Source organism: Siniperca chuatsi, linkage group LG6 (genome assembly GCF_020085105.1).
Source record: "Siniperca chuatsi isolate FFG_IHB_CAS linkage group LG6, ASM2008510v1, whole genome shotgun sequence".
In the NCBI taxonomy this organism is placed as follows: domain Eukaryota; kingdom Metazoa; phylum Chordata; class Actinopteri; order Centrarchiformes; family Sinipercidae; genus Siniperca; species Siniperca chuatsi.
Window position 1 is genome coordinate 25,852,791 of NC_058047.1, and position 26,070 is coordinate 25,878,860.

Consider the following 26,070-nt stretch of genomic DNA (forward strand, 5'->3'; position numbering starts at 1 on the left):
GGGTGAGGGAGTGGAGGGTGGAGGAGAGCGAGAAATAATTGATTTAATGGTTAGCTCACTCAAATTACATATTAATTAATTCTACTGTAGTAGTACATTTTCAGCTCATATACAAAACATCACTAAAAACCAGGCATGCTTGCAAGTTGGGTAAACCTGCCCATCAGGAGTTGGGCAAAACAAAACGGGTGGATGGTGGTGCAAATAATCACATTCATCAAAGCATAAGACATCAGGAAAAGGTAAGTGGGTCAAACAAAATGCACAGGAGGTGAGATGTGGGTTGTATCCACAAGAGGGCAATAAAGGATCATACACTGACAATACGGCACAACAACCTCTGGTGTGCTTTTCTAGTGGTTTCCAAAATGAACCACAGAGATCAAAGTTTCAGTGAGATCAAGATTAATGTCAACATTATTTCATGAGGTTCTCTCCACAGATATATCTTCCCGTATGTAGTATGAACAGCTGCCTGTCTACCAAACTGTATGTGGAGGAAAATAACCCATGAACCTCACTGACAAACTACTCTTTAAGTAAGGCTTGTGGATTACTTTGCATGTTTCGTTTATTTGTTTCCTTTAAATAGGAAGCTACAGCCGTAGACGGTTAGCTTAGCTTTGCATAAAGACTGGAAACAGGGGAAAACAGCTAGCCTGGCTCTGCCCAAAAGGTAAGAAAATCTGCCTACCGGCACGTTATATCTCTTTGTTTAATCCTTTCCAAAACCGAAATGAAAAGGTGAAATGTTGTGGTTTTACAGAACAGCTGTTTTCCCATTTCCAGTCTTTATGCTAAGCTAAGCTAACAGGCTGCTTACTGTAGCCTTATATTTAATGGACAGACATGAGTGGCATTGATCTTCTCATCTAACTCTCCGCTAGAAAGTGAATAAGCGTAACGATTCCTTTAAAATGGAACTGACAAAGATGTTTGTTTATTGCTGGCCAACATACATGAACAGGCCACAAATGTAGCCTACAGTTGGTTTACAATATGCAATAGGTACAAGGTGTATTATGGTCAGGTATAGGAAAATATTAAATGGAATATTAGATGAGAGAAGGAAAAGAGCCTTCTGACTCAATATTTATACAAGAAATATTTGTCAGAAAGTCATATCTCATGAAATCTAAGGCTGCCATGGTAAAAATGGTAATGCTTTTATCATGGCAACACTGAATCTCATTTCATGGCCCTATTATTTACACTGTAATTAAAAGGCCAAATGATAAACAGAAATTTCTCTGCAATGTTTACATTGCAAAGCATACCAGATTATTTCCACTTTCCACTAATACAATACAAACTTACCCATAATTACAAAGGGTGCCAGCCAAGAGAACAAGGGCTGGGTGTGTAATCACACTGCCACCTAACAACAACAACTAACAAAGAACTCTATTGGAGGAAATGTGCTAGAGCTGAGATTCACTTACTGTATAATCCACTGTCACACTGGTAAGAGATTTAAAAGGCAAAAGTGAGTAAGTTCTAACACGGTTCTGCGATAGGCAAGTATAATGTTTAAACTTAGCACTGACTATAACTTTGTTACTATATGTCTGTGTTTCCCATCATGTTCTATATTTACATCAACTGAGAGTAGATCAGTCTCGGCCAGTTCCAATATAAAATACTACTAAATACTTTTCTAACTGCTGAACAGTTGGTCTGATGCAAAGCACACGGCGAGCACATTTACACATTGCTCAGACAGTAATAAGTCACAAGGGTAGTAGCGACAAAAAGAAAGGGAACATCACTGCAGGAACTATATTCCTCATTACAATCTTATGATACTAGTTAAGCTAATTAGGTCATTCACAGTCAATTATTGAATTTGGAAAAGCATGCACATTTGCGGATGCCAGTGTTAGAAGAGGAAAAGAAAACACAATGGCAGACTGAATCAGACTGAATGTTTTTGTTAGGACTTCTAGGTGCCATCTTTTAAGTGCAATTATCCACACATTTTTTCAGTGTTTTTAAATTGAAACACAAACTGATGTTGCATCTTGTCACCGATTGCCTTTGGGTAATGTTGTGAGAGGGATTAAAATCTCTTACTGGTGACAGGGGCTGCGTTGTTTGGAGTGTCAGCCCTCAGGTACTGTGTGGTCTGGGTGGATGGCTGAGACAGGCCCTGCGAGCTTCCACTGTCACTTACACTGAAAGACAAAGAAAGGGAGAAGACGGAGTAGTTATCCAGAGGCACTTGGATTGGGTTGCACCAGCAATTGGTAAATCCATTACTAAGTTTGTGGGTAAAGTCCTTCCTACGTTCTTAATAACTACAAGCTACTTTTAAACTAGTGATTTACTAAATCAGGTTGTACCATTAGAACTGAATATCTTAGCTAGTGAAGATTTTGGTAATGTGTAAATCTGCTGCTTGGAAACATTTGTTGCACTGTCCAATGAAAAACCAATGAACTATGTTACCACTAAGTCACTGTAGCATCATGAGCTGCATCATAACTTCCTAACAATTTTCAGAGGCCAAACAATGTACAGTTATTAAACTTACTGCTGACAATGCTTTGTAAATGTAAGTATGACTTTGTGATATAAACATACATCGGGAAGTATGTGTGTTTAAGAACTAGAAGTATTCATGTAATGTAGAGTAAAAAGTAATTTTCCAATTACTCAAACTAACCCTTGTGATTTGAGGCATATTGTGAAATGTAATTGAGAAGTTACATCAGTTACATCATTTTTAAACTGCTTTCAATCAAAAGTCAGGTCAGATACGATGACCATATTCCGCTTTTATCTCTTACAATCTTACAAGCATATATTGACAAGCTAGTTTTCATAATAGACTAACTTAAAAGGTTATATTGATAACATTTTTATGTAGACGAATGTTTAAAAAAAAATCAAAAAAAAAAATCTACAGAGCTTTTAGAAAGGTGCGGAATAAAAGTATCACTTTTCCTATAAAAAAAAAATATGATTGTGAATTAATCATTTAAAAATTTTTAACAGGTCCAAAATGAATGTTTTGTTTATCTCTGTGTCAGATGTCTGACGTTTGGTTCCTGCTTCTAACAAGGCTTGTTAGCCAATCTTATAACGCCGTTGGTATCATGTGGTATAGTTGCCAGTTAGTGTGGGAAAAAAAACTACCGACAGTCATAGTCCTTACAACCTTAACTAATGTGTTGTCACCGGTTAGATTGTCAAGATTAGAAAAGTAACAGCGTCAATCCCTGAGGAGCTACGTTAGCATTAGTGACGGTTGCGTCCAGTTATAACGTTATAGTTCCCTCAAACAATGTAACGTTATAACAAAGATGCGTAACAGAGGGGATTTAGAAGTGGGCCAGGGTCCGACATGACCAGTGGCCCGGGGCCAGTACAAGTTTATGCAGGGAAAGCTGACTGAACAGTCACTGGTCCGTCCGGGCCAAGTGTTTTCAGCAAGAAAACACTTAATAGCAACAACAATAATAATAATAAAAATAATATTAGTAAAAACAACTAATGTACTGTACTCTTGGATTAAAATGTAAATATTTACCTAATGTCTTCTAGTATAAGGAAAAGGGTTACCTAAAGCTAGCTAGCTATATCCTAAGATTACCATAGATAACGTTACATGAAACACCACTGCACAAAGTAACCTAAATGTACAGCTAATGTATGTTGCAAAATCAATTCATTACTCTATCACGAAAGATTCATCACTTGATATGACTCTGACTCTGAGTCTCACTCTACTCGACCATAAAATATGCAGGTTGTGCAGCGATCTGGCAACCACTGGAATGGAATGGAAGGGGGAGTGCGGCATCTAGTGGCTGGATGCTATCAATGTTATCATTAGCACCTTTAAAAATACTAGGGCTGCAACTAACAATTTGTTTCATAATCGATTAATCAGACGATTATTTTCTGAATTAATCGTTGTATCTTCTTTGTTTAATACTTTCCAAAACCGAAGAGTAAAAACGAAATGTTGTGATTTTATGGAGTGGCTGTTTTCCCCTGTATCGATATCTGACAACCTGCGTAACTGCTTACAGCCATCTGGAGTGGAGATAACAGGAACTGAACAATAGGAAAGCTTAAGTGCAGGTTTCAACTTGATATAAAATTACCTATTTTTGTTGGTCTTTGAACAGCAGCATTCTGCAGAAAATACTAACCTAACTTTCACAGGTGACAGGCACAAGGCGGTAAATCTGCTGCGCTGCGTGCTGGTTTTCATCAGTTTCAATCTAATAAATTGTATTTTGCTTAGCTGATATATAACAATGACTATGGTCTGTTTGGAACCGGGACAAACTAAAGAAACAAACCTGTCCTCCATCTCCACTCTCTTCATGCTGTGCAGGTGCAGGATGGCCAGGATGATGGCCACGAGGAAGATGACAATGCAGCAGACGCTCACACTTATATAGAACACCTGGGTGGAGGTGGTGGGGGTCGTCTCACCATCTACTGATGAAAACAAGCCACACATAAACAATCAGACACAGCAAAGGAGAAACTCTGGAAAATGGTGCATCACTGCACACAAACTAACACCCTCATTACAGAAAGCTTCAACAGCATTTGCTATTATGAAAGAATCAGAGCAAAAATATGAGGTAAGGCAATGAGATAAACACGAGTGAAAGGGGGTGAAACTATAAGAACTCCACTTAGGGTTAATGGAGTCCTTGAATAGCAGAGGCTGTGCCCAGGATCCAGTGTCTGAGAGCTTTTCTCATCACCTCTCTAAAAGCCTTTGAGGGCCCCAGGTTCCTCGGGCCTACCCAAGCAGAAGGGAGACAACCCACTAATGGAACTTTGTTACTGGGGCAGTGGGCTCACAAAGAGTCTGAATAAATCCCATTGGAAGAGGACAACCACTCCAAGGGGTGGGGGCAGAGTGCACTTTAATTGGAGAATGAATCCTTCTCTTTGGGCTCTGAAATCATACGTCTTGGTTATGGAAGGTTTGACTAATGTGCACTGCTATACAGAGAACTTCTGTCTTGTCAGAATGATGCCACCTATGATAGACAATACATAGAGCTGACAGACAGGGATAAGTAGAGCAGGATGTGGAGGTGAGATTACTTACAGTCAGGCCGTGGAAGAGTGTTATTGTTCAGGGGAAGCTTCGGGTCAGAATCTATTCCTGTTCACAAAGGAAGAAGGAGAGAGAATTATGTCAATTGAATGGCATACTTCATTCACACAGCTACGATATTCAGTGCAGTATGTAATGCTGAAAGGAAAAACAAAGCTCCTGTATTTAATGAAACTAAAAATGCACTTGACAAAAGGTTGAAATAAGTTTTCACTGTCTGATCACACAGACCCAGGAAATAAAGAAACGTGTATTTCCACCATATCTCACGAACTCCAAAGATAAAGCAAAGCAGACCGATGCCACATTAAAAGGCAACAGCTGAGTGTGGGATGTCATTTTTGCATACAACATGACAACAACTCAGTAAATGTGGTTGTTGGATAAAGTCAAAATGTAATTTAAAAAGATGTGTGTCTGTGACGTGAAGTCTTAAAGGAAATTAAAACCACAGCGGGGAATGCTGGCGGGCACCTGAATGGGCACAAGAACCCGAGCCGGGCAGCAAACACAGCTGGACCGGGCCAGTTTGACGACAGGGAATACAGTACGAGGTGATTTACAGCGGCTCTGAGCAGGACTCCGGGGAAGACAGGGACATGGCGGGTTCAGGCGGGGAGAGGAGAGGCGTAAGCGGGAGAGGAGCGAGGTCGGGCATCAGAGGCAGCGTCAGCGTGCAGAGCCAGAATATCCGTTACAACTAACGCGGTGGATTAAGGATTTATTTTGACCAAACCAGAGTTGGTGATTGTTGGAACAGTGGAAAGACTAACCAAGACGGTTTTAGTGAGTTTTATTTTCTGAATAGAGTGTGTTTTATGATGAGTTAACAAGGCATTTCAGCTCGTAATAGAGAGAAATGTGAATTCAGAAGGTGTACGGTTGTATTTTTCGGTTTATTAAGGCAAATAGATGTACAAATATTTAATTTCTTGACATTTTGTGAGTTTATTTTGTTTATTTATTAGACTAAAAAAAAGCTAAGAGCGCTTGTGTAAGGTAGCGAACTCCCTGCTCGCACACATCTCCCAGCTGAAACTATGGGAGGGAGGCCTGAGCGAGACAGGACCCATGACTAGCTGGTTAGCATGCTAACTTCAGTAGATATCTCTGCAACACAATACATAGACGTCTTCGACATAACGTCAAAACAGTTTTTTTCACATTCTGTTGATAATTTTAGTTAGTTTTGAAAGTTTACTTCCCATCTCGAGTTCTAATAGTCCTTAGTCCTAATATCAATAAGTAGTACAAACAAGAAAATGCAAGATAAAAAGCAATAGCGATGGCCTGTGTTTTGCTAATCAACAACATCCAGTTTTCATCCTTCTGATAGTTCCTAGTTGACAGGGAAGGACTACCTCGCAAGCAGGGACTTTGTTAGAGGGCCAGGTACAAAAACCTGAAATAGGTTTTTTAGGTTAAGCTCCTGAGTTCCTAAAAACGCTTCTGGGTTACTTGAAAAGTTCCAGCAGTTAAAAATGACTATAAGTCAGTAAGCTCCGGGCGCGATTATAAAACAGCAAGCATACATCATTGTTTGTCCTCTGCTACAACACTACAGGTACAATCCAAGAAAAAAGTTGACAGGCATGATTGCTCAGCGTACATTTTGAGCACCACACTCTGGCATACAAAGAATGTCTTATGGCTGCTAATTTCACTCATGCTCAAAATAAGATGGGAATACATTTGTTTCCATGAGGCGTATGGCAAGAAGCCTCTTGGCCACATGTAATTATCTTCAGGCAGTTTGAAAATAGCACAGAACTGAATCTAACACAGTGCTGACAAAATTAAGCAAATCCGTCAAATTCTCCACACACAATATATTTTTAATATCTATCTAAGCATCCTTACAGTATGTGCTAGACAGTTTCTAATGGGTCAACCCAATGGGCCTTTCTCTCAGTAGACATTTGGAAGCCATCATTACTGTTATTAATTACACCCGTGCTTTGGCATGTAAAGATGTCTGCTATGCAAAAGGTTTACAGATGGAATAATAATGATACTGATTGAAAAAGAAAGTAAGGTTGCCCTTGTTTCTTGATGAGTACTTCTAACCACATATTTGTTTAGATTATTAGCTGGTTATTAAGATACTTACTTTTATAGCACATTTTCCTCCTTTTGAAGTTGAGCACTGTGTAGTTGTTGGCATGGATGGTCAGACTGAGCTGCACTGTTAAAACAGCTTCTCCATCTACCTTGCCGGAACAGAAGAGGTCCACTCTAAAGACTGTGGGGGGACGGACGGACACATACACGTCATTTAGAGAAACCTGGTCTCCTGCAATGCATAATATCTGGTTTAAATCTATCCCAGCAATTACATATCGGTAATGTATGTAGGACATCAGTAAATTGTAAAGATTAATATATATAATTGCAGGCTTTAAATAGGGCTGGGACAATATGCTTATCTCCCAATTCAATACTATCACGATACTTGGGTGCCGATTTTATTATATTTATTATTTTTCAACACTAGACCATGGGAAAAGTTGAATCATACACTTCTAGAGACTGTATATAATGAGTCATATTTCCAAAAACAATGCACATCACGTCTCAGTCAGTCTTTGAGTTTTATTTCAGCATTTAAAAGTGGTAAATAAAATACGTTTTGAAGTAAACTGCTCCATCTAGCTGTTCCTTCTCATCAAGCTAGTGCCATAAGAATACAGAAATAAAATTAATTAAATTATAAATAATTAATTCATAGTAATGAATAATAATTTTATATAATATAACAATTAATAAACCATTAATGATAATGAATTTAAAAAAAAAAAAAAATCGATTAAAAAAAATCCGCCACCCCTAGATTTAAATATGTTTGTTGCGTTTAGCAGAATCATAAAATTGTTACAATGTTGTATACAACTTTATCACCACCAGAGTTTAAAGCAAAAGTTCAACGTTTTGGGAAATGCATTTAAAATCTGCCTACCAGCACCTGTACATGTTGTACTTATTTTGTTTAATCTGTACCAAAAAAACGATGTGTAAAAACTACAATTCGCTGTTTTACTGGAGATTATATGCCAGCCTATTTCTTGGTCCTGAGCAGTCAACAGGCAACCAGCAGAGACTCCAGGAAGTTACTGTTTCTGGCCAAGAAATAGTCGGGCCCATAACCCCCCATGAAACTCGTTTTTTTACGCTTGTCAGTTTTTTGTGTGGAATGTGGATTAAACAAAACAGATACAACGTGCTATTTAGTGAGCTTAGAGATGCTGGTAGCCAGATTGTGTTACCTTTGGACAGAGACAGGCTAGCAGTTTTACTCTGTTTACAGTCTTTATGCTAAGCTAAGATAACTGGCAGGGTCATATTTAACAGACATATGAAAGTGGCATTGATCTTCTCATCTAACTCTCGGCCAGAAAGCAAATCTCTCTCCCAAAATGTAAAATTACTCCTTTAATAGAGTGTGGGAGCCTACATGATAGTAGTAGCTAGAACAATGTTTCAACAACTGTTCTGTTACAGAGTTTCAACTAAAACTTTTTTTTTTTAAATTTCCCTCATCCTACCTGGATGACAACAAGTTAGAGAAATATGGATTTATTGACACAATTTTTGAAGGTCTACAATATAGTCTACACGTAGGAGCCCTATGAGTGTATGACACAGCAAAAGATGTTTGGTATTTGACAAACCGGAGGGAACACGGGGCACCTCCCCCTGGCTGGAGATGTTGCTCCGTGGTTGGTTCATGGCAACAGGGTTCTCCATGTGGAAGCCCAGCCGGTAGTCAACCTTTAAACAAAGAAGGAGGAATAAATGTTGTCAACACATAAATGGGTTGCCTTGCACGTGTGCACAAGTAAGCATGGATTGAAGTGGTTAATCAGTAATTCCCGATGCTGAGACTTACCTTTGTCTTGGAATGCCATGTGAAGTGAAGGCTGTTGGTCTCACTGGGCACAGGCAGAGTGAAGGAGAGAGCATAATGATTCACCACATTGTCTCGCACATAGTAGAGCTCTGCATCTAGGCCTGTGTGAGGACAGAGGACATAAAATTGTACCATGTGAGAAAATGTTGAGATCAATTTACTGAATAGTTTGGAAATCAAGGAGAAGAAAAAACACTACTGGGCATATAAGACAACAAACTGTAATTTAGAGGTAGATTTAGACACACACACAAAGCATGCCTGAGGAAAATGGTAAAATATCAATTCAAACCGCCAGCTTGGATTAGGAGGGTTTCCCCCCCCAATAAGAGAGATGGACTAACCACATCTGTTAGTACTTGAGACCTCTTAGTGCCCAAGTGAAAAACTTCAAAACATTCAAGTGAGACAACATCCAAAATATGACCGCAATTTTCTATCCAGGAAACAAAATAGGGAAGGGTTAAGAGGAAGGGATTGGAATGCTTTAGATAAAAAAAAAAAAGTGAACTTGCATACAACATCCACATTCTGTTGAATGTTCAACCATTCAGTCTTTAGCGAATGCATAGCTTATGAAATGCCATAGCGCATGAACATCAGAAAACCAGATGGGTTGGCACTGTATGTATTGTTTCTTTCTTGTTCACTTTAACAAAGGCGAAGTTAAAAAAGTGTTTTCACTTGGCTCTTGCTGCATCAAAAAGACATAAAATTTAACGTGTGCTGGTGAAATCCCCAACCCTGTCCTGAGGCAGTGCTATCAGTCCTTGAAAGTGTCTGTCTGGCAGAGTGGGGTCTGTCTATCAGTTTCTGAGTATCTAGTTTAAAGAGAAGGGAAGAATGTGCCCAGACTCCCCCAATACCCTGGGGCTGTCTCAGAGCTCCGGCTCATAGACTTTCTCACATTGGCTCAATTAAAAACATTCTCCCCCAACTCGGAGAGGGGACGGGTGTTACATAAACTAGTATCTAACCAAGCCAAGAGTAAGATTGCTGACTTTCCTTTCCATTATTTAGGAATCTGGTCTTTGTTCATTTTCACTAAAAGGGATGGTTAAAATTAAATTTAGGTCTATAAATGTAAAATTAAAAGTACAGTTAAACAATTACAAAATTATAATGAAATAATATTGCCTACTGTAATGATTTATTATATATGATTATGTGAAATAACACAGATTTGAGCATTAAAGTTGATTCCTTGGGTATCTTTGACACACACGCACACACACATCTTAAATGTCCACACACACTAACCTTTTCTGGAGCTTTCAACCACATCTCATGATCTCAGTAGTCACATGACACAATAATAAATGTTAAATAACAAATGAGTTTCATTCAACTCTCAATGAATGATAAACTCCATCTGCTGATGAAGACCATGGGATGAAGGTGAAAGCTCCAGCAAAAAGCTAGTATGTTGACCTTGGGTTAAGGTTTTTTTTTTGTTGGTAAAAGACATATTTGTATTAATGTGTAGGCAACATAGGTGTATAAGTCTTTGTTAAAATAGGTACAAGTATTATATTTTCAAAGATAAGGCAAATGATTTATATAATTTAATGTATTTATTTTGTAGTTTTTGCTTCTGGCAGTAACTAAACCTACATTTACTTTGCTAATAGTACTTGCAATAATCTGCATTTTAAGTTGATATGGCAAACGTGTTAGCAAACAGGGGCTAATTTACACATCAAGCAGTAGTGGTGGCAAAGCAGTTTTTCTCAGTGTACTGAATCGTTAGAATCAGTTCATTAAAGAGATTTGTTCAAAAGATTCGTTCGCCGAATCGTTCAGTGCTTGACCAGAGCTCCGACTACGTAGTCCCACTCACTGAACTGAAACATGGCCGAACTGAGAACGACCGTTGGTGAAGGATAAGCCAATGAGCTGAGAATTTAGATGGATAAAGACACTGCTTGCAAACTGAAAGCTGCTATACAAAGTCCTACCCTGTGGTTAACGTTGGAGGGGCAGGCTCGAGCGACTCAACAACTGTCTATCACTCAGGGCTCACGTCCACTGCGTAGCCTACGTTCAGTCAAACAATCAGTGAACATGCACAGTTCCCTCGCAGTGAAAGGATCTGAGACAGTCACAGGCTCAGCCACCAGTTTTTTTTTCATATTTCACCATGCATTGCAAACTACTAAAAAGGTGGTGAGATTTAAAAAAAAAAATTCAGGGGTTGTCAAACGTAACCTAGCTCATTTTAAATGTATTCGAAATCTGATGAGTACAGCTGCAGAAATTTTGTTTATGCACTCTATGATAATATCCCAGTTCTCATATTGTGTCACAACTTTGTCTCGGGCAAGCAACCACTCCATAAACTCTATAAACAAACACTGGATAAAAAAAATCTAATTCTATAAATCCTTATAGCTGTCCTCTTTTCAAAACATTAACGTTCTGTGTGTGTGTGTGTGCGTGCGTGCATGAGCTGCACTGCGCACAGTAACATTAAATGTTAGCCTATGCATATATTATCAAGCTAGATTAGCAGGTTGGATGCTGTTAACAGTTTTTTTCTGTTGCTTTTTGTGGAACTTTATACTGCAGCGCTAGCTCAGCTAGCGTTAGCTTTGTTGCTATACGGACGTCCGTTGTCCGTGATCCTTGCTGGTGTGTGTGTGTTGCTGCTATATGCAAATTTGCTTGATAGACATACTTGATAGCTACGTGTGAAAAAGAAATGGTCAAACGGCAGGAATTCATTTGCTTGGCAACGTTGTGTAACTTTTGTGCGCCCATTTAGGCTACCAGGTAGAGTGCGACACTGTGGCCGATTTAGTTAATCTAGAGATAACAGATCTCCCCCCAGATCGACCAGTTGATTGGTTGAAGAGTAGTTGCGGACCGTAAAACCAAAACAATTAGCTGAACAATGCTATAAAAGGTGGTAAACTAAAGCTGAGGTAAACTGCAGAGTCAGGTGATAACACATGCTAAAATCTGTGTGGATTCGTCACTATGAGCAACTTCTTTCGCATTTTATGATCCATTAATTAAAAAAAAGTTGACTACAGCATCTTTAACTTTTGGCCTAGCCTTAAATAAGCAACTGGAAAATTGGAATACGAAATCCTATGATGCATGTGCTTGATTGTGATCAAATCTGAAATTTTGTTCATAATGCACAACTCTTCTATGCACTGTCTCTCATGTGTGTATATATATATATATATATATATATATATATATATATATATATACACACAGTTTAGTCCTATAATAATTGCCTTTCTCATGCTCAACACTGTACCTTCCCTGTCTCAACATGTGGCCACACTGCTTTGATACCAATTAAACTACGCAACCAGGCATGAAGGCCCAAAGAGGACCTGTGTGTGTCTGGTTCAAGTTTGACACTCCCACAGCACCATAGCCATCCACCCTAACTGCAACAACTTCAAAACAGGATTGTGAAGGAATGGCAACAGGAGCCTGTCAGTGTACACAGACTGAGGACAGGGAATAAGTGGTTCCTGAGGTTAAGGAAGTTGAACCATGCACTGCATTTTTATTATTGACTCACACTCTCTGCTCTCTGGAATGGGAAACAGCATTAATAGAAGGTGTGTCTGTAAACAAGATTCTTGTTAGTTAGTGTTTGGTCACAACATATAAAGTGCCTCACTACATCACTGTGCTGTTTGCAGCTACAGATGCAAACGTCTCTAATGCTAACAGTCTTCTTAAAGCCTAATGGAAAATAACAACATCATTTTGAATTCCAGGGAGATAACTTGGCAGCAGGTTATGTTTGGAGAGATTATTTCCTGCTGGACATTTCCATTTCTCTGTTGGTGTCAAGTGATTAACGATAGCCAGGGCAGAACACACTGCATCACCTGCAGTGATCTCAAAACACTCAACTCTAGCACACTTCCACGATTAAATAACAATGACAGAAAAACGCTTTATGTTTACAGTAACGAATTTTCAATTTTGAAAGCTGTCTTTCATACCGCATGAAATAAATGACAGCAAATTTTGTTGGTAAAATAAACCTGCAAATAAATCTGTTATGTGACCCTTTCAAGAAAATGATTACTGTATTCAATCGTCATTTTCAACTCATATTGATACCTCACATGTTACAGTATGCAATCTATCCTTCTTCAGTAAAAAAAAAACATTTTCATGAATTAGCCTAAATAAGAGGTCAGTAAGCCCCTCAATCAATATGCACATAATAACTATGTATAAAACTAGGCTTCATTAATGCATAGTTTGACCCACAGTGACTCTCAGCCATAAGCACCAACTGTAAAATTAGTGCTACAGTTTACTGTTTACGCTCGTCATGCAGAAGTCTGTCTCAATAGAATACTCACGTCATTAGGTTTAGCCAAACCTAATATAAGGCTTCAGCAGTCTGAGTTTGGCAAATCAAGCATGTATTTTCTAAAGTTAGTCTTTTTAGTATGAAATTCCCTCTTTGTGTTTCCCCGGACTGTGTTACCCATCTGATTTGGCTCACTCAAACTGCTGAAGTCTCAAATTAACCTTGGCTGAACTTTGGAATACATGTTGTCGCCCATCTCTTACTTTAGAGTTGCATTAGGAATCCAGTATGCAGGAATGATTACAGTGACCATCTTATTTCAATGTACAATACATATAGCATCAGAACTGTCTTAAGACAGATTGAAAAAAATAAATAAATCCAAACTCATCCTTTAACTGTCGCATCACGAAGGGCACCATGAGCATCAGCGTAACGCACTCATCCCAAAAAGAGAGGGAGAGGGGAAAAGAATGCTACTTAGGGACATTCACAAATTGTTAGACCACCTTAGTATTTCAGCCTTATAATAAAAGAAAACAAAAACTTAAAAGGGACACTTCAGCCCAAAATCAAAAATACATATTTATCCTCTTAACTGTAGTGCTATCTATCTATCTATCTATCTATCTATCTAGATTTTTTTATAGTTACTCAAGCTAATCCACAGACTTGTTGTGAGTAGTTTCATGTAGGAACTATTGGAAGAAAGAAAACAGTTCCTACATGAAACTGCTCACAACATATCTGTGGATTATCTTGATTAACAGGGTCGTGATTTCTGGAAAGAGACTGTTATCTTTGATTTTGGGAACTGTCCCTTTAAGTTAACAAACAATTATTTGTTACTTTGTTCTTTAAAGTCATTAGAAGCACCTCTTCAAGTTCAAGTTGCAACACGCTGCTCTGCTTCCTCCACTCATGTTGTTGTAGTTTTCTAGTCATCCCTAATGTCTTCACGGGCCTGGTTAATCTCATATCTAAATTCAATCAATTCCTTCTTCGTATCCTCTCTCAGTGTGTGGCGTAAAGAAGTCACTCTTTACATCAGAATGAACCACTTGATCTTGGCATGAATACTAGCCAGTAAGCTAGCTTCGGTCTCTAGTCTGGGATTTGGTGGGTCTCTGTAAATAATATTAAAAGAGTACAGTCTAGACCTGCTCTATAGGAAAAGTGCAATGAGATAACTTCTGTTATAAATAAAATTGAACAGTCCAAAGCTAGGCGGGTTAGCATCCTTGTCGCACTCCATGGCTGATTTCTTGTTTTTTGTCCTGATCTTGTGCTCACTTTACCTTTGGCTTTTCTGAGTTTATCCCCTTCCGTATTCTTGACAGCAATCCTATCGAGTTAAAGTAGTTGAATCTGTGGAACTAATCCAAGCGAGGGGGAAGGCTTCTGTTAGCCTAACCATTCTTTACAGCTTGCCAACCAGAAGTCGGACATGTCCTTTTAAAAAGGCCATTTGAGATGCTATACAAGATGCCAATGCCTAAAATTGACTCTGTTGGAAAATAATTAAAGATTCCCAGACTTCATTGGTTTGACCGGGATTTAACACAAAACAATCACATGCTCTTTTTCCATGAAACACCCTGCTGTTGACCACTGTGCAGCTCCACTGGAGTAGAATTGAAGTACCTTGCTCAAGGGCACATCGACACTTCTTTCAGCAGTGAGGATTACTCACTCACTTCCCCCTCCCGCATTTTTCTTACTGGTTCAGACATTTAAACTGACATGATTACTTTTACATAACATCACATATAAAATCATCCGTATAAATGTACTAAAAATGGCCATTCCTTTCATATACAGATGTCAACACAAAAGTACAGCAACAAATCAGATATAATAAATCAAAGTTATCTTAACATTTTGGGCTCTACAAAGCTTTAAGTCGACATGCAGTGTTCTCTTGCAAGCTGTGGATCACGTTGCAGACTTTGAAAGAGGAGAACAAAAGGTAGCGGCGGCCAGGTGGTAAGGTCCAGGACAGATATAACAAAGACTCTCTTGTGCGCACAGTCGACACTATACCTTCCAAAGCCTTCATCCCTGAGTGCTCGGGAGATAAACACTCGCCCCGGCCTCTCACTAGGAAGATACTGGCCACATTAACCAAGGAAGGAGAAAATGAGGGCCCGTGTGAAACCCTATCAACTGAAAAACTCCAAACAAATCCACAGGCATGAATGAGGCAGGAGAGGGGGGTATAATGTAAGAAGGATGTCAAGATCTAAGATATGGGACACACTGGAAAAGCTACAAACTGAACAGAGCTGGTTTTGGTCTGTAATTGAAAAAGACATCATGTAAAGTAGCCGAATGCTAAAATCCCTATGGATTGATGAGCAGTTTAGTCTGTCAGCTGACAGGTAAAAATGAGACATGGTGACATTGGAAGCTTGTTATCACTGCTCCTGCTTGTTTGCCTTAATCATGGCCACCAGAGTTTTACCATCAGACGAGTGTGCCGCTAACCAACATGCTTGGGAAAACAGCAGTTTAAAACATACAATAAGCACGTGTTTGCAGCATATTACCAAAGTACACACCTTGGAGAACTTGTCCAGAACCAAAATGGAGAAAAAAAAACAAAAAAAATACATTTCGCAGCTTGGTAAGCTTGGGTATTGTCTAAAATCCTATTTTCAAATTGTACCGGTTTTTAACAGAAATTCTAAAAATCACCTGAAAAAGGCCTCAACATCTTTTTTCCCGAGTCAAAAATGGTTCACCGTGTCAAAAATGTAAAGCAGCTACCTTCATACAAATATGTCTGTCAACAATGACAGATTCAATACAAACGGATGACTGACTGGACGAATACTTTGCTCCACTACAAATGGGAAACTTTGACATGAAAATGATGGCATGAATGATGACATATTCAAACCAAATTCAGAATAGGCAGTGCTTTAAGTGCTGATTTAAATGATCATAAGACTTGCTAGTTGCTTTATAAAATAAAAGCCCATCTCCAATAGTAGTTAGACTGTCTCTAATACAGGGCATGTGCTTTCACTTTTTATTTCAGCAAATAGCAGCTCAAGGCTATCAACTTTAGTTTTATGGCATTTAGTAAAATTTTAAAAGGAAAATACACTTTAATAGTGACACTAGCATTTGTTCAGAATGCACCACGTTTTAAGTCCAAAAAACCTGAAAATGAAAACAAGTTATAAAACACATAACAAAAAGTGTATAATGGCTGTTTTCAAGAAAATGTCACTTTGGCTTTGAATCCTCAAATAGCCACCTTTGGCTTTAATAACATCAACTCTAACACGAGGCATTGGGTTAAGAATTTCCGCAGGAAATCACCTGATATGCCATCCCATCTCAGTTAGCGCTCAAGAGATGTAGGGCACTTGATAGTTAGATAACTGTTTCCAGGTTACAAAGTCTGCAGGATTGGGGTATAAAGACTGGGTACGTAATCTGAGTTGTCCTACAGTTTTAACTTTCATCAGACAACTTTGAGTTGTGGTAAGCATTTGCATCTTCCTGAAGTATAAACACCACCTACCTAGACACAATCTTTAGGGAACAGCATGAATCTGAAGTAAGCTGTGACAGCCACTCTGGTTTACGCTGACAGGAGTTGGTAAAGATCATAAACCCCCCCCCCCCCCAAAAAACAAAAAGTGGTGGTGAGGTGAGGACGCTCTGCTGGCCCAGTGCTACTAAGATGTTGCCTTTGGGCCAGTTTTCACAGTTTGTTGAAACTGGAGGAACACGCCACCTCATGTAAGTTGGGATAGTTGAAAGTGTGATACTCCATAGAAAATACAATATACCACACTCACTAAGTGTGTTTCCATCCACCTGTTTTTAAGTGCATTTTCAATTTGCACATGAACAAACCTGAATGCAAACACCAGAACTTCTAAAAAAAAAAAAGTTGAAATATCACTTGGCTGTAGGGGTGAGCGGTATGGCCAACATCTTCTATCACGGTATATGTAATTTGATATCATGGTAACGATATATGTCACGATACAGTAACGTTTATGTACACAGTTATATAAATTAAATTAAGAACCATACCGTACTTCATCACAATTGATTATGCCTCCTGCTCTGTATTTACAATTTCACTCTCCTCCTCCATGTTTACTTGTCACTCTCTTCTTCTGTAGCGGTTGGCAAACCAGCTTAGAGGTGCACTGCCACCACCAACTGTCGCTCTCACATCACGCGAGAACGTGGTAAGCAGTCCTGCTGCCCAAATCATGCGAGAATCCAGCTAAATAGCCTGCCCTGAATACATAGCAGAGACACTAAGGGATAGCTCCCGCGGTGGAAACCTGTCGCATGGTATATACCGTCATATCGCCCAACCCTACTTGGCTGAGGTAAAAAAAAAGTTTGTGTATTGATAAAAACAAAATGCTAAGAAGTGCAATGGAAACAGACTTGGCAAATTAATCATGACAAACATGTAGCATGTGAGTTAAATGTCACTCGTCACTGAAGAGACGAACAATGGGAGCAAACAAAAACATCACATCTCTGTGGAGAAATGAGGGGGACTGTAACCTTCCTCAAATGAATATATGAAACAAACACAAATGCCATATTTCCATCATGTTTTCAACACAGTTTTCCATTTTGATGGGTGCCCCTTAAAATCTCATCATCTCCTTGCACCATCTTCTTCTGCAACTGTTTAATGGCACCTGACTGGAAAACCCGACTATCCTAATAGTCACATAACAGTAGTGGATGGAAACGTGCATTAATTCACATTTTCTTTAGCCAATTTTCTGGAAATATGGTTAAACTTTGCCCTACATTTGAATGGAAACTTGACTACTGAGGCTTTTTCACTGGCAGCCACACACCTGTCTTGCCAAAAGGTTAGGCACAGGCATAGCCAAGCTTTAGTGCATGTCCCAACAATAAACCAACAGAGGGTTCCAGCTAAAAAAAAGCACGAGTATCAAAGTGTAAAATGAAAAGGAAAGTGCAATAATAATGTAGAATAAATCATGATGCAGTATGTTCTCTGAAAAGCACAACCAAACATCCTGACCAAAGACACCAACTAAGCTTTTACAGTTAGGCTGCAACAGCAGCACGGCTTGCAAAAATAGTCACATTTGAAAGTATCTTACAGCTAGAAGAAAAACACACATTATGTCACAATCTCTATGGTTTTCTCTGACTCACTTCAAAAGAAACCATACATCAGTTTCCCTCTTTTATTCCACGAAGCGCCCCGAGGGCACACAAGGATGAAGGCAGGGAAAGGAATCTGAGCAAGACTGTCTGCCGCTGTCCCTTTATAGGCACCTCGTTGATGGTTATTTGTTGCTTAAAGGGGCTCCTTAGTTTACTCAACAAATATCAAATGGTCTACTGAAAAAATGATTAGCTATTTGAGGCAGCTTTCGTTTTGAGCCAACTAACGGGTCATTTAAGAGGTCTCGTGCACACCATCTTACTCATCTATTTTTGGATGCTGTTTTACATGGGCAGCTTTGTGAGTACAGCAGCAGTTTGAAAGCCTGGGCTGTGCACGCAAGGTCAAATATTTTTGTTTTTTTATTTTAGTTCAGAAAGGTGTGTTTCCTTGCTAAATTATCTTCTATATTAGAAAAACTACAGAAAATAGGAGGCTTGAAAATCTGATTTCAACATCTACTGCTCCTAATATTTCTTCATTTCCACAACATAACAGCAAAATTAAATCAATGTAACTCAAGCATGACAATGGTCTCAATAGAATTACAGTACAACTCAAACTCCTACGGCATTTGCTGCATACGGACATAAAAGGAGAAAAAAACATGATTGTATATTCCCAATGCCGATATTCCGATTTTAACACAAGGGCAACAATTTATAAAATAGGTTGTTGCTTTACAGAATCTCCTGTAAAGCAACAACCCATCTTTTGTCTAAGAGCAGGAGCTCTTAGACAAAAGATGTGAAAGCAGGGGGCTCCCCTATTCAACCACAGGATCTTTGGAGAGCGGCATGAAGGAAATGAATGCTGCTGCCAATCACTCCTCACTGTTCACAGGGTCTTTTTCAAAGCCCCTGCTTGCCTTTCAGCTTTTTGGAGGAGGGGAGGAAGGCTGATTAGTCGGCATGCACTTGGCTCTTCAGAATACAAGGACGATTTTACGCACTTGCTCGCAGTATTTATAAGACCCGGATATTTCAATTTTTGCACGTGTTAAGCCAAACTCTGACCTACTCACCTGATTAGGCAGGTGGAAAAGAATGACCACATTGCTAGATTACAATATGTGAAGTAGTTGTGATACCAGGCGGAGTTTGTCCGATTAAAATCTGTCAACAACTGTAGCTGCACAAAACATGTTTCCCCGTCACACAAGCCAAGTATTAGAAAAACTGATTTTAATGGGGAACTGCTTATTTTGTCTACTACTGATACTAATTTTGCTTGGGGACTGGGGAGCTATGGTTCTGCTTTGACTGGAAAAGCCCAGCACTAATACAGTGAGCAGCAAGACCCGTGACACAGTAAGCATACCATGCAAGAACTAGAAAACAGACTCTCTTAGTGATTACTTTCCATCAAGAACAATTCCTCAGAGTAATGTGTTAGGGAACAAGTAGAGTGAGGATTCTACCATGGAAAACTGGGCTCAAAAAGGTCATTATTATAGGAGACAGCAAATGAATGTACAGAAAACGTATTTTTACTTCACCCCTCATCTTCTAAATGATCACATGGATGGTCAGAATGCCAGGAAACAGGGAAAGAAAGAAAGCTATTGAAGCTTGTAATACCAATGTCATAGCTTGGGTCATGGGTCTTATGAACGCAGCCTGGTGTTTAGCGAGCAGTGTGATGCAGTGTCTCTTTCGCAACAATCTAAATACATTTCTGAGCAACCATTAAAATAAAAAAGACTCTCTGGAGTTGTAACAGCAGCAAACAATGACACATGGTACCTGTAAACTGTTAGTCGATTAATCAATTAGTTGATCGACAGAATTTGGGTTGTCGTTGGGATAACTGCACCTTAAAGTAACTGAATTTGAGCTGGCAGCTGCAACACAATTCAAATCCAAGATGCGGGTCGTGAGACGCAGCTGATATGGGAGCTGGGGGGTAGGAATGCATGTAGAGAGGAGGGTTCTTGAGACAGCCTGTTCACCACCCATTAGTCATATGCAAAAACAATCAGGGATGCTGCCTGTAGTTCATCCATAGACAGCTGTGTATGCAAAATTGTTTCAATTCACGCATGATGCTTTCCTGTTCCTTAACAACCCCTTGAGAGTCAGGTTGTTTGGTAAAGTTATCAAAGGAACTTACAGTCCATGTGCTGAAAAAGCAGAGACCACAGCAAGACTACAACTGCTTGGTGGTATCACTTTTCCCTATCACAATAATGTCTCTATGCTTTATTGGCAAACACAATTTTATTACTGTACTGTGAACTTTTGCAATGAATAGAAATCCTGTGGAGACTTGAATTTCAAGAAACTGACTGTGATACTTACGTGGAACAGAGACATCCATAAGGTTATTAATTACACCTGTGCTTCTACTGCTATGACAAGTCAAAATATCGGGGACATCACTGAGCCTTCTAGCACGCGGCACCTTTTCTTTTGGTCCTAACCAATCTATATGCCATATTATAAATCACAAATGATTATGCATGTAACTACAAGTTCGAACACAAAGCACACATTATTTTGCTGTCTTAAAAAATAAAAAAAAAACACACTGAAGAAATCCAAAACATATTCAGAGATACTGTGGCTATCTTGAACATTTTCTAATGTCCCAGCAGTAAAATCAGACTGTCATCCAGTCCTTATGCTTGGATAGCCATGTCTGGCGCTCCGGATACTCCTATGTTAAATACAAGATTCTCTGGAAACTCCCAACAACGTTAACAGACACAAGCCCTTTGAGGTTCAGAGGACAATTTTAGAGATTACATTCCTTTTTCGTCAACAGGAAGTTGTAGGCATGTATGTATGGACTGGTAGCAAATCTGAAAAACTTTTGAAAGCATCCTAACTTGGGGACTAAGACTGAAATCAGGAGAACCTTTTCAGGGCAGACTAAAATCAGTGTAGGAAAAATAAATAAAGGCTTTGCCAAGTGGTGTTGTGACATATGTCAAACCAAATTTCAAGTTTCACAAATCTATTCACCATTTGACTGTTTTTACTAAAACAGAGTAAAACATGCCATGCCACATCTTATCTTTGCACGTTCTCAATTGGTTTTCTTTCAGGAAGAAATATGAATCCACATTATACAACGTATTTTAATTAATAATGTATATTAAATTAACTGATGAATATGAGGTTTTAATAACTGTTACTACAAGACATATGCGGTAGCAGCTGGTTTAAAAACAAAAGCAAACTTTGGATCTCTACATGAATCTGCAGTGAGACTCCCCAGTAGCCTATCACCAGTGTGATGCCAGTTTCACCTCCCTCCAACATGTTTTTTTTCCTACAGTTGCCACTGAATCATGGAAGTTTCTGTCCACACATACTTTTAGTTACGCACACATTAAGAGATTTCTCCATACGACCAGACAAGGTTTCAAGCAAACCAAAAGAGAGGCCCTTGTCTGGCAACAGAAGATTAACTATAGTGTGATGGAGGACAAGAGGAACCAAAAGGGACAGAGTCAGCCTACGGTCGAACACCAGTCAGATTATAGAGAGGAGCAAAGGAGCTGAAATGTTGTTGTGTTGTTTTTTTTTTTTGTTTTTTTTAAACAGCACAGTGACTGATGCTCTTGTCAAAAAGCCAGAGACCAAAATCATCCAGTTTACCTGTTTACATATCTTAAAGGATCACAAGATCTGGTAAATCTGCCATGAATTTGCATCAATATGATGCTCATGATTTAGTTCAAAACATCAAAAGGACCTAAACTTAGTAACAAACATGTTTGTTTGATGGCTGGCCGCGCTGTTTAACTCTGCATATACTGCATGAAGAGGTCCGCCAACACAACTTTCTGTTCAAAACCGGGAAAAACTAGATATTTCCTCCCGGATAAATGGACCACAGAAACAAATCTACTGAATCACATCTGATGCAAAAGATGCTGATGCCACTACAAGATAATGACACCATTTTTCACAGCAGCACATTAGTCAATTTGATAAGTTGCAACATCAGCTTCCTCCCTCCACTAAGATATTATGCACTAGCACTTCTACCCCGTCATTAGACTGTACAGTGGCACTCACATGGTAAATGACTAGTTCCAAACTGCACCCTCAACACATCTTCAGTAAACCCTAAATTAACAACTTAGGACCAATCCATAGACTGGCTCAACCTTGGCACCGGGATAAGGATATTAGCCCATTCACAGCCAAACAGTGAAGTAACAACACTGTCTATTTTGCAGGTCTGGCATGTTTCTTTAATCTTTGTGTACAGTATAGCTCAAACACTAATGGCTTAATATGGACAAGGCACTTACATTTGCCATAGTGCCCCTGGTCAAATCATACATAAGACGCAACTTTGTGCATCTTCTTCAGCTGCATAACAGCACTATCAACACACTGGACCAAACTTACCTCCCTGCGGCTCACTTCATATAGCCTAACCTAACAGTGACACTCAACCAAATATCCCAGTCTGTTTGTGGTTTAAATGCATGGTTTAGTCACTTCCTCCTTTCCACTATTCCCGGTGACACATCAGCATACCTTTCTTGATGCAGCCGAGGTTGAAACACACCACAGCTGTGAAGCGGCGTTGAGCTTCAAGTCTGTTTTCTTAATGATGCAACATTGTACATAACAGTTGCACTGATTTAAGTTAGAGATCCACACATGACGTTACCATTACAGGTTTTTATTCCATCTTGATCTATATAGTCATGCTAATATCTACAGCACAGCTTATAAAAAATAAAAAAAAATCAATTACCGCCCCAGCTGTCTACTATTTTTGTGATGGCTTGGGGTACATTTCATGGCAAATGTTTATGCCACATATACCCACAGCATGAGGCCTTTTAAATTATTAGTAATGCTGTTTTCTTCTGTTATGTTATCGTTACTATTTTAGATCAAAGTTTCCCTTGGAAACCTTACAAAATGACACAAAGCCATGATCCTGGGTTTTTTTGTAATCTTCAGGGCTACTCTTTCATTTCAACTTAGTTTCACATTACCATGGGCTCACCACACAACTAGCACATCAAATGATGAAAGTAATAATGTGTGCAGCACATATAGTGCATGCATTTCAGTTAACTTTGCAGATTTACAACTGAACTCATGGTCTTTGGCTCAAAGTTAAATGCTCTACTGTGGTCCAGGGAGCCTTTACAACCAGATTACTATTGACCCATACTGTCTCTAGCACTACGGATGCTCTTTAAACACAATAAGAGTAAGTTGTAATGCTTCACTAGAGTGTAGTACAGTTTTAGAAAGAAAACTGCAGAAGTGAGGGGCACACTGGCACAACTGCATCACAACACACACACATATAGAGAGATACACTGATAAAGTTTGAAGACAGCTGGCTTTACATGTAGACTTTCTTACCCAAAAGTTTCTTCACCTCCTCCACACTCATGTATATGTTGACACTAGGGTGGTTGTTGTTGTTGTTGTTGTTGTTGTTGACGCCTGAAGTGCTGCTCGGGCTGGCGAGGCAGCCGGCCCCTTCCAGCAGCAGGAGGAAGAAGAAGCCCCCGAGCCTCCACAGCACCGAGTGTGGCCAACCTCGGAACTCAGGCGGGCTGCCAGAGCCGTGAATCAACCCCAACATAGCAGTGGTCGTCTGGCTCGCAGTTGTTCACGGTGTTCCCCAGTCGCCAATTTCTTTCTCATCCGTATCTGAAGTTAATCCCGGGAGGCAACATTACTAGTTACTTTACGCCGCAGCGCCACTTTTAGCCTTTACTCGTTTTCCACTAGCCTGTTTTTTGTCCTTTCCTGCTAGCTGAGACAGGCTAAGTTAGCCGGAGCAGGCTAACTTTCGTCGGGTTGTGGTAACCGTCCGCGGTCAGAGTGTCGTTGAATGTTGAACGTTCAGGGAATTTACGACGTAAATACACAATGGATGTCACCACATTGAGGCGCTTTGATTTGTGCAGGCAAAACTGAAAGAAGGACAAAAGTTCCCTAAAGTAGCAAACTAGCTAATACATCCAGCTTCCTCCCTCCATGGTCTTTCCTCCCGTCGCTTTTTCCTCACTATCTCAGTTTTCACTCGGAGCAGGAAGGGGGGGGCACTCACTGCTCTGACTACAGAAGTGGAATGCTGCCTTTAGGTTCTGTTGGGAATAACTTTACAAAATTACTGTAAATGAACGAACCAAAAAAGGATATAACCAGTTGGATTTTTATCATAATAAGGAAACACTGAAGCAAACATATTGTGAAATCTATATCTATAATTGTTGTGGTTGTGTAATTATCTTAGCATTTGCTCTTACCTTTAAGTTACTTAGTCGTCACTATTGAATGTACATCAGCAATAGTGCCATATCATATCCTAGTCAATTATTTACTATAAATAAAATGTATGCATTCATACGATAAATGTAATTCCAGTACTAATGAGCTATACAAATATTTCCAAACATACGCAATCCAATAGGCAGTAGGTAAGATTCGTACAACTTGGGACATTCCGAGGTTCACTGAAGGCAGCACAAAAACGGCGAGCCTGGGGAACAAGTGGGATGATTATCCTAAACATGCCAAACTGCAAACACTGCTACGTAATGAGGAGTCTGCGTTATAGAGGTAGACGGGCATATTTTCACCGAGGCCACCAAAAAAAAGTAGTAAGACATCACCTTTCAAGTTAAAAAGATAAAATTATAATAAATGCATTCTCTACATTTTTAGTTTGTGTTGGTTTCAGGGGTCAGGTCAGTAGTCTTCAATCATGGGCCTTCGGTGAAATGAATGGTGGTACGGGGCAGCTGCCCTGCCCCTTTTATCTTGGGTGTAAAGTTGCCTTTTTACAAGTCACACAAGTGTCTTAGTAAGGTTTGGGGCGGCAACAAGCCTCCAAAACAGCTGCAGTGCTCCCTGAAACTTTAGTGGAGGGATAACACCATTCTTCCAAAAGATCTTTTGATGATGGTTGTGGAGAGTTCTCAAAAATCTCCCATAGATGTTCAACTCAGTTGAGATCTGGTGAATGTGAAGGCCATAGCATATCATTTTCATACTCATCAAGCCATTCAGTGGCCCCATCCTGATTTGCCACTGTTACTTGGGGGAGTTGTTAAGCAGACAGACTGTTGTGGCGAAGAAGCTTTTGAGTTGCAGTGCCGGTTCTAACAGAACAGTATTTTTTTCTAAGGGGATTTTTGAGAAATCCAAGGTTCCTTGGGTGGATGAGTGGGATCACTGATGATCAAGAACGCAGACCTGCCCACTGTTTGCTTTCTACCGTGAGGCATGTCCCTATCTGCCTCATCTGGATTAAAGTTAGAGCTAGGGTTAGTCTTTATTTTTTGCCAGTCTGTGCTCACCACTGTGTACTGCAGTTACATAACAGTATGACATAAAGTAGATACAGACAGACTTAAAATTTAAACTACTAGATAGTACTGTCAGACAGTATTCCTTCTTTATAATAAGAATGAATCATCTGTCTTAACTCTAGTCATGCATCAACTGGCTTTGGTCTTGCTTGCCTCCTCTTGATAAAATATTGTTAAAATATTTCCAAACAGGTGATTTTTGCAACTTTTAAACTGACTGGCCCATTGAATAATTGACAACAACATGATTAATTATAGTATATATTTTTTT

General features: G+C 39.4%; 1 protein-coding gene and 1 long non-coding RNA gene across 4 annotated transcripts in view; one reads left to right on the forward strand and one right to left on the reverse strand.

The window, feature by feature from the left end:
* Positions 1–25,181, reverse strand: part of ryk (receptor like tyrosine kinase) — a 42,699-nt gene extending 17,518 nt beyond the window's left edge. The window contains exons 1-7 of one of the 3 annotated variants that reach the window (XM_044199201.1): positions 23,839–25,181; positions 8,979–9,100; positions 8,761–8,860; positions 7,203–7,334; positions 5,084–5,140; positions 4,314–4,452; positions 2,074–2,174 (exon numbers count right to left, since the gene is read on the reverse strand). In XM_044199201.1, coding sequence (XP_044055136.1) covers positions 2,074–2,174; positions 4,314–4,452; positions 5,084–5,140; positions 7,203–7,334; positions 8,761–8,860; positions 8,979–9,100; positions 23,839–24,064 — 877 coding nt within the window. In that variant the 5' untranslated portion in view covers positions 24,065–25,181. Of the gene's footprint in view, positions 1–2,073; positions 2,175–4,313; positions 4,456–5,083; positions 5,141–7,202; positions 7,335–8,760; positions 8,861–8,978; positions 9,101–23,838 lie in introns of all 3 variants that reach the window. The other 2 variants (XM_044199202.1, XM_044199200.1) reach the window with 2 other exon arrangements.
* On the forward strand, positions 3–6,150 carry LOC122877534. The gene is made up of 2 exons (XR_006378274.1): positions 3–676; positions 4,349–6,150. It is a non-coding gene; the product is annotated as an uncharacterized LOC122877534 (long non-coding RNA).
* Positions 25,182–26,070: the final 889 nt, after the last annotated feature.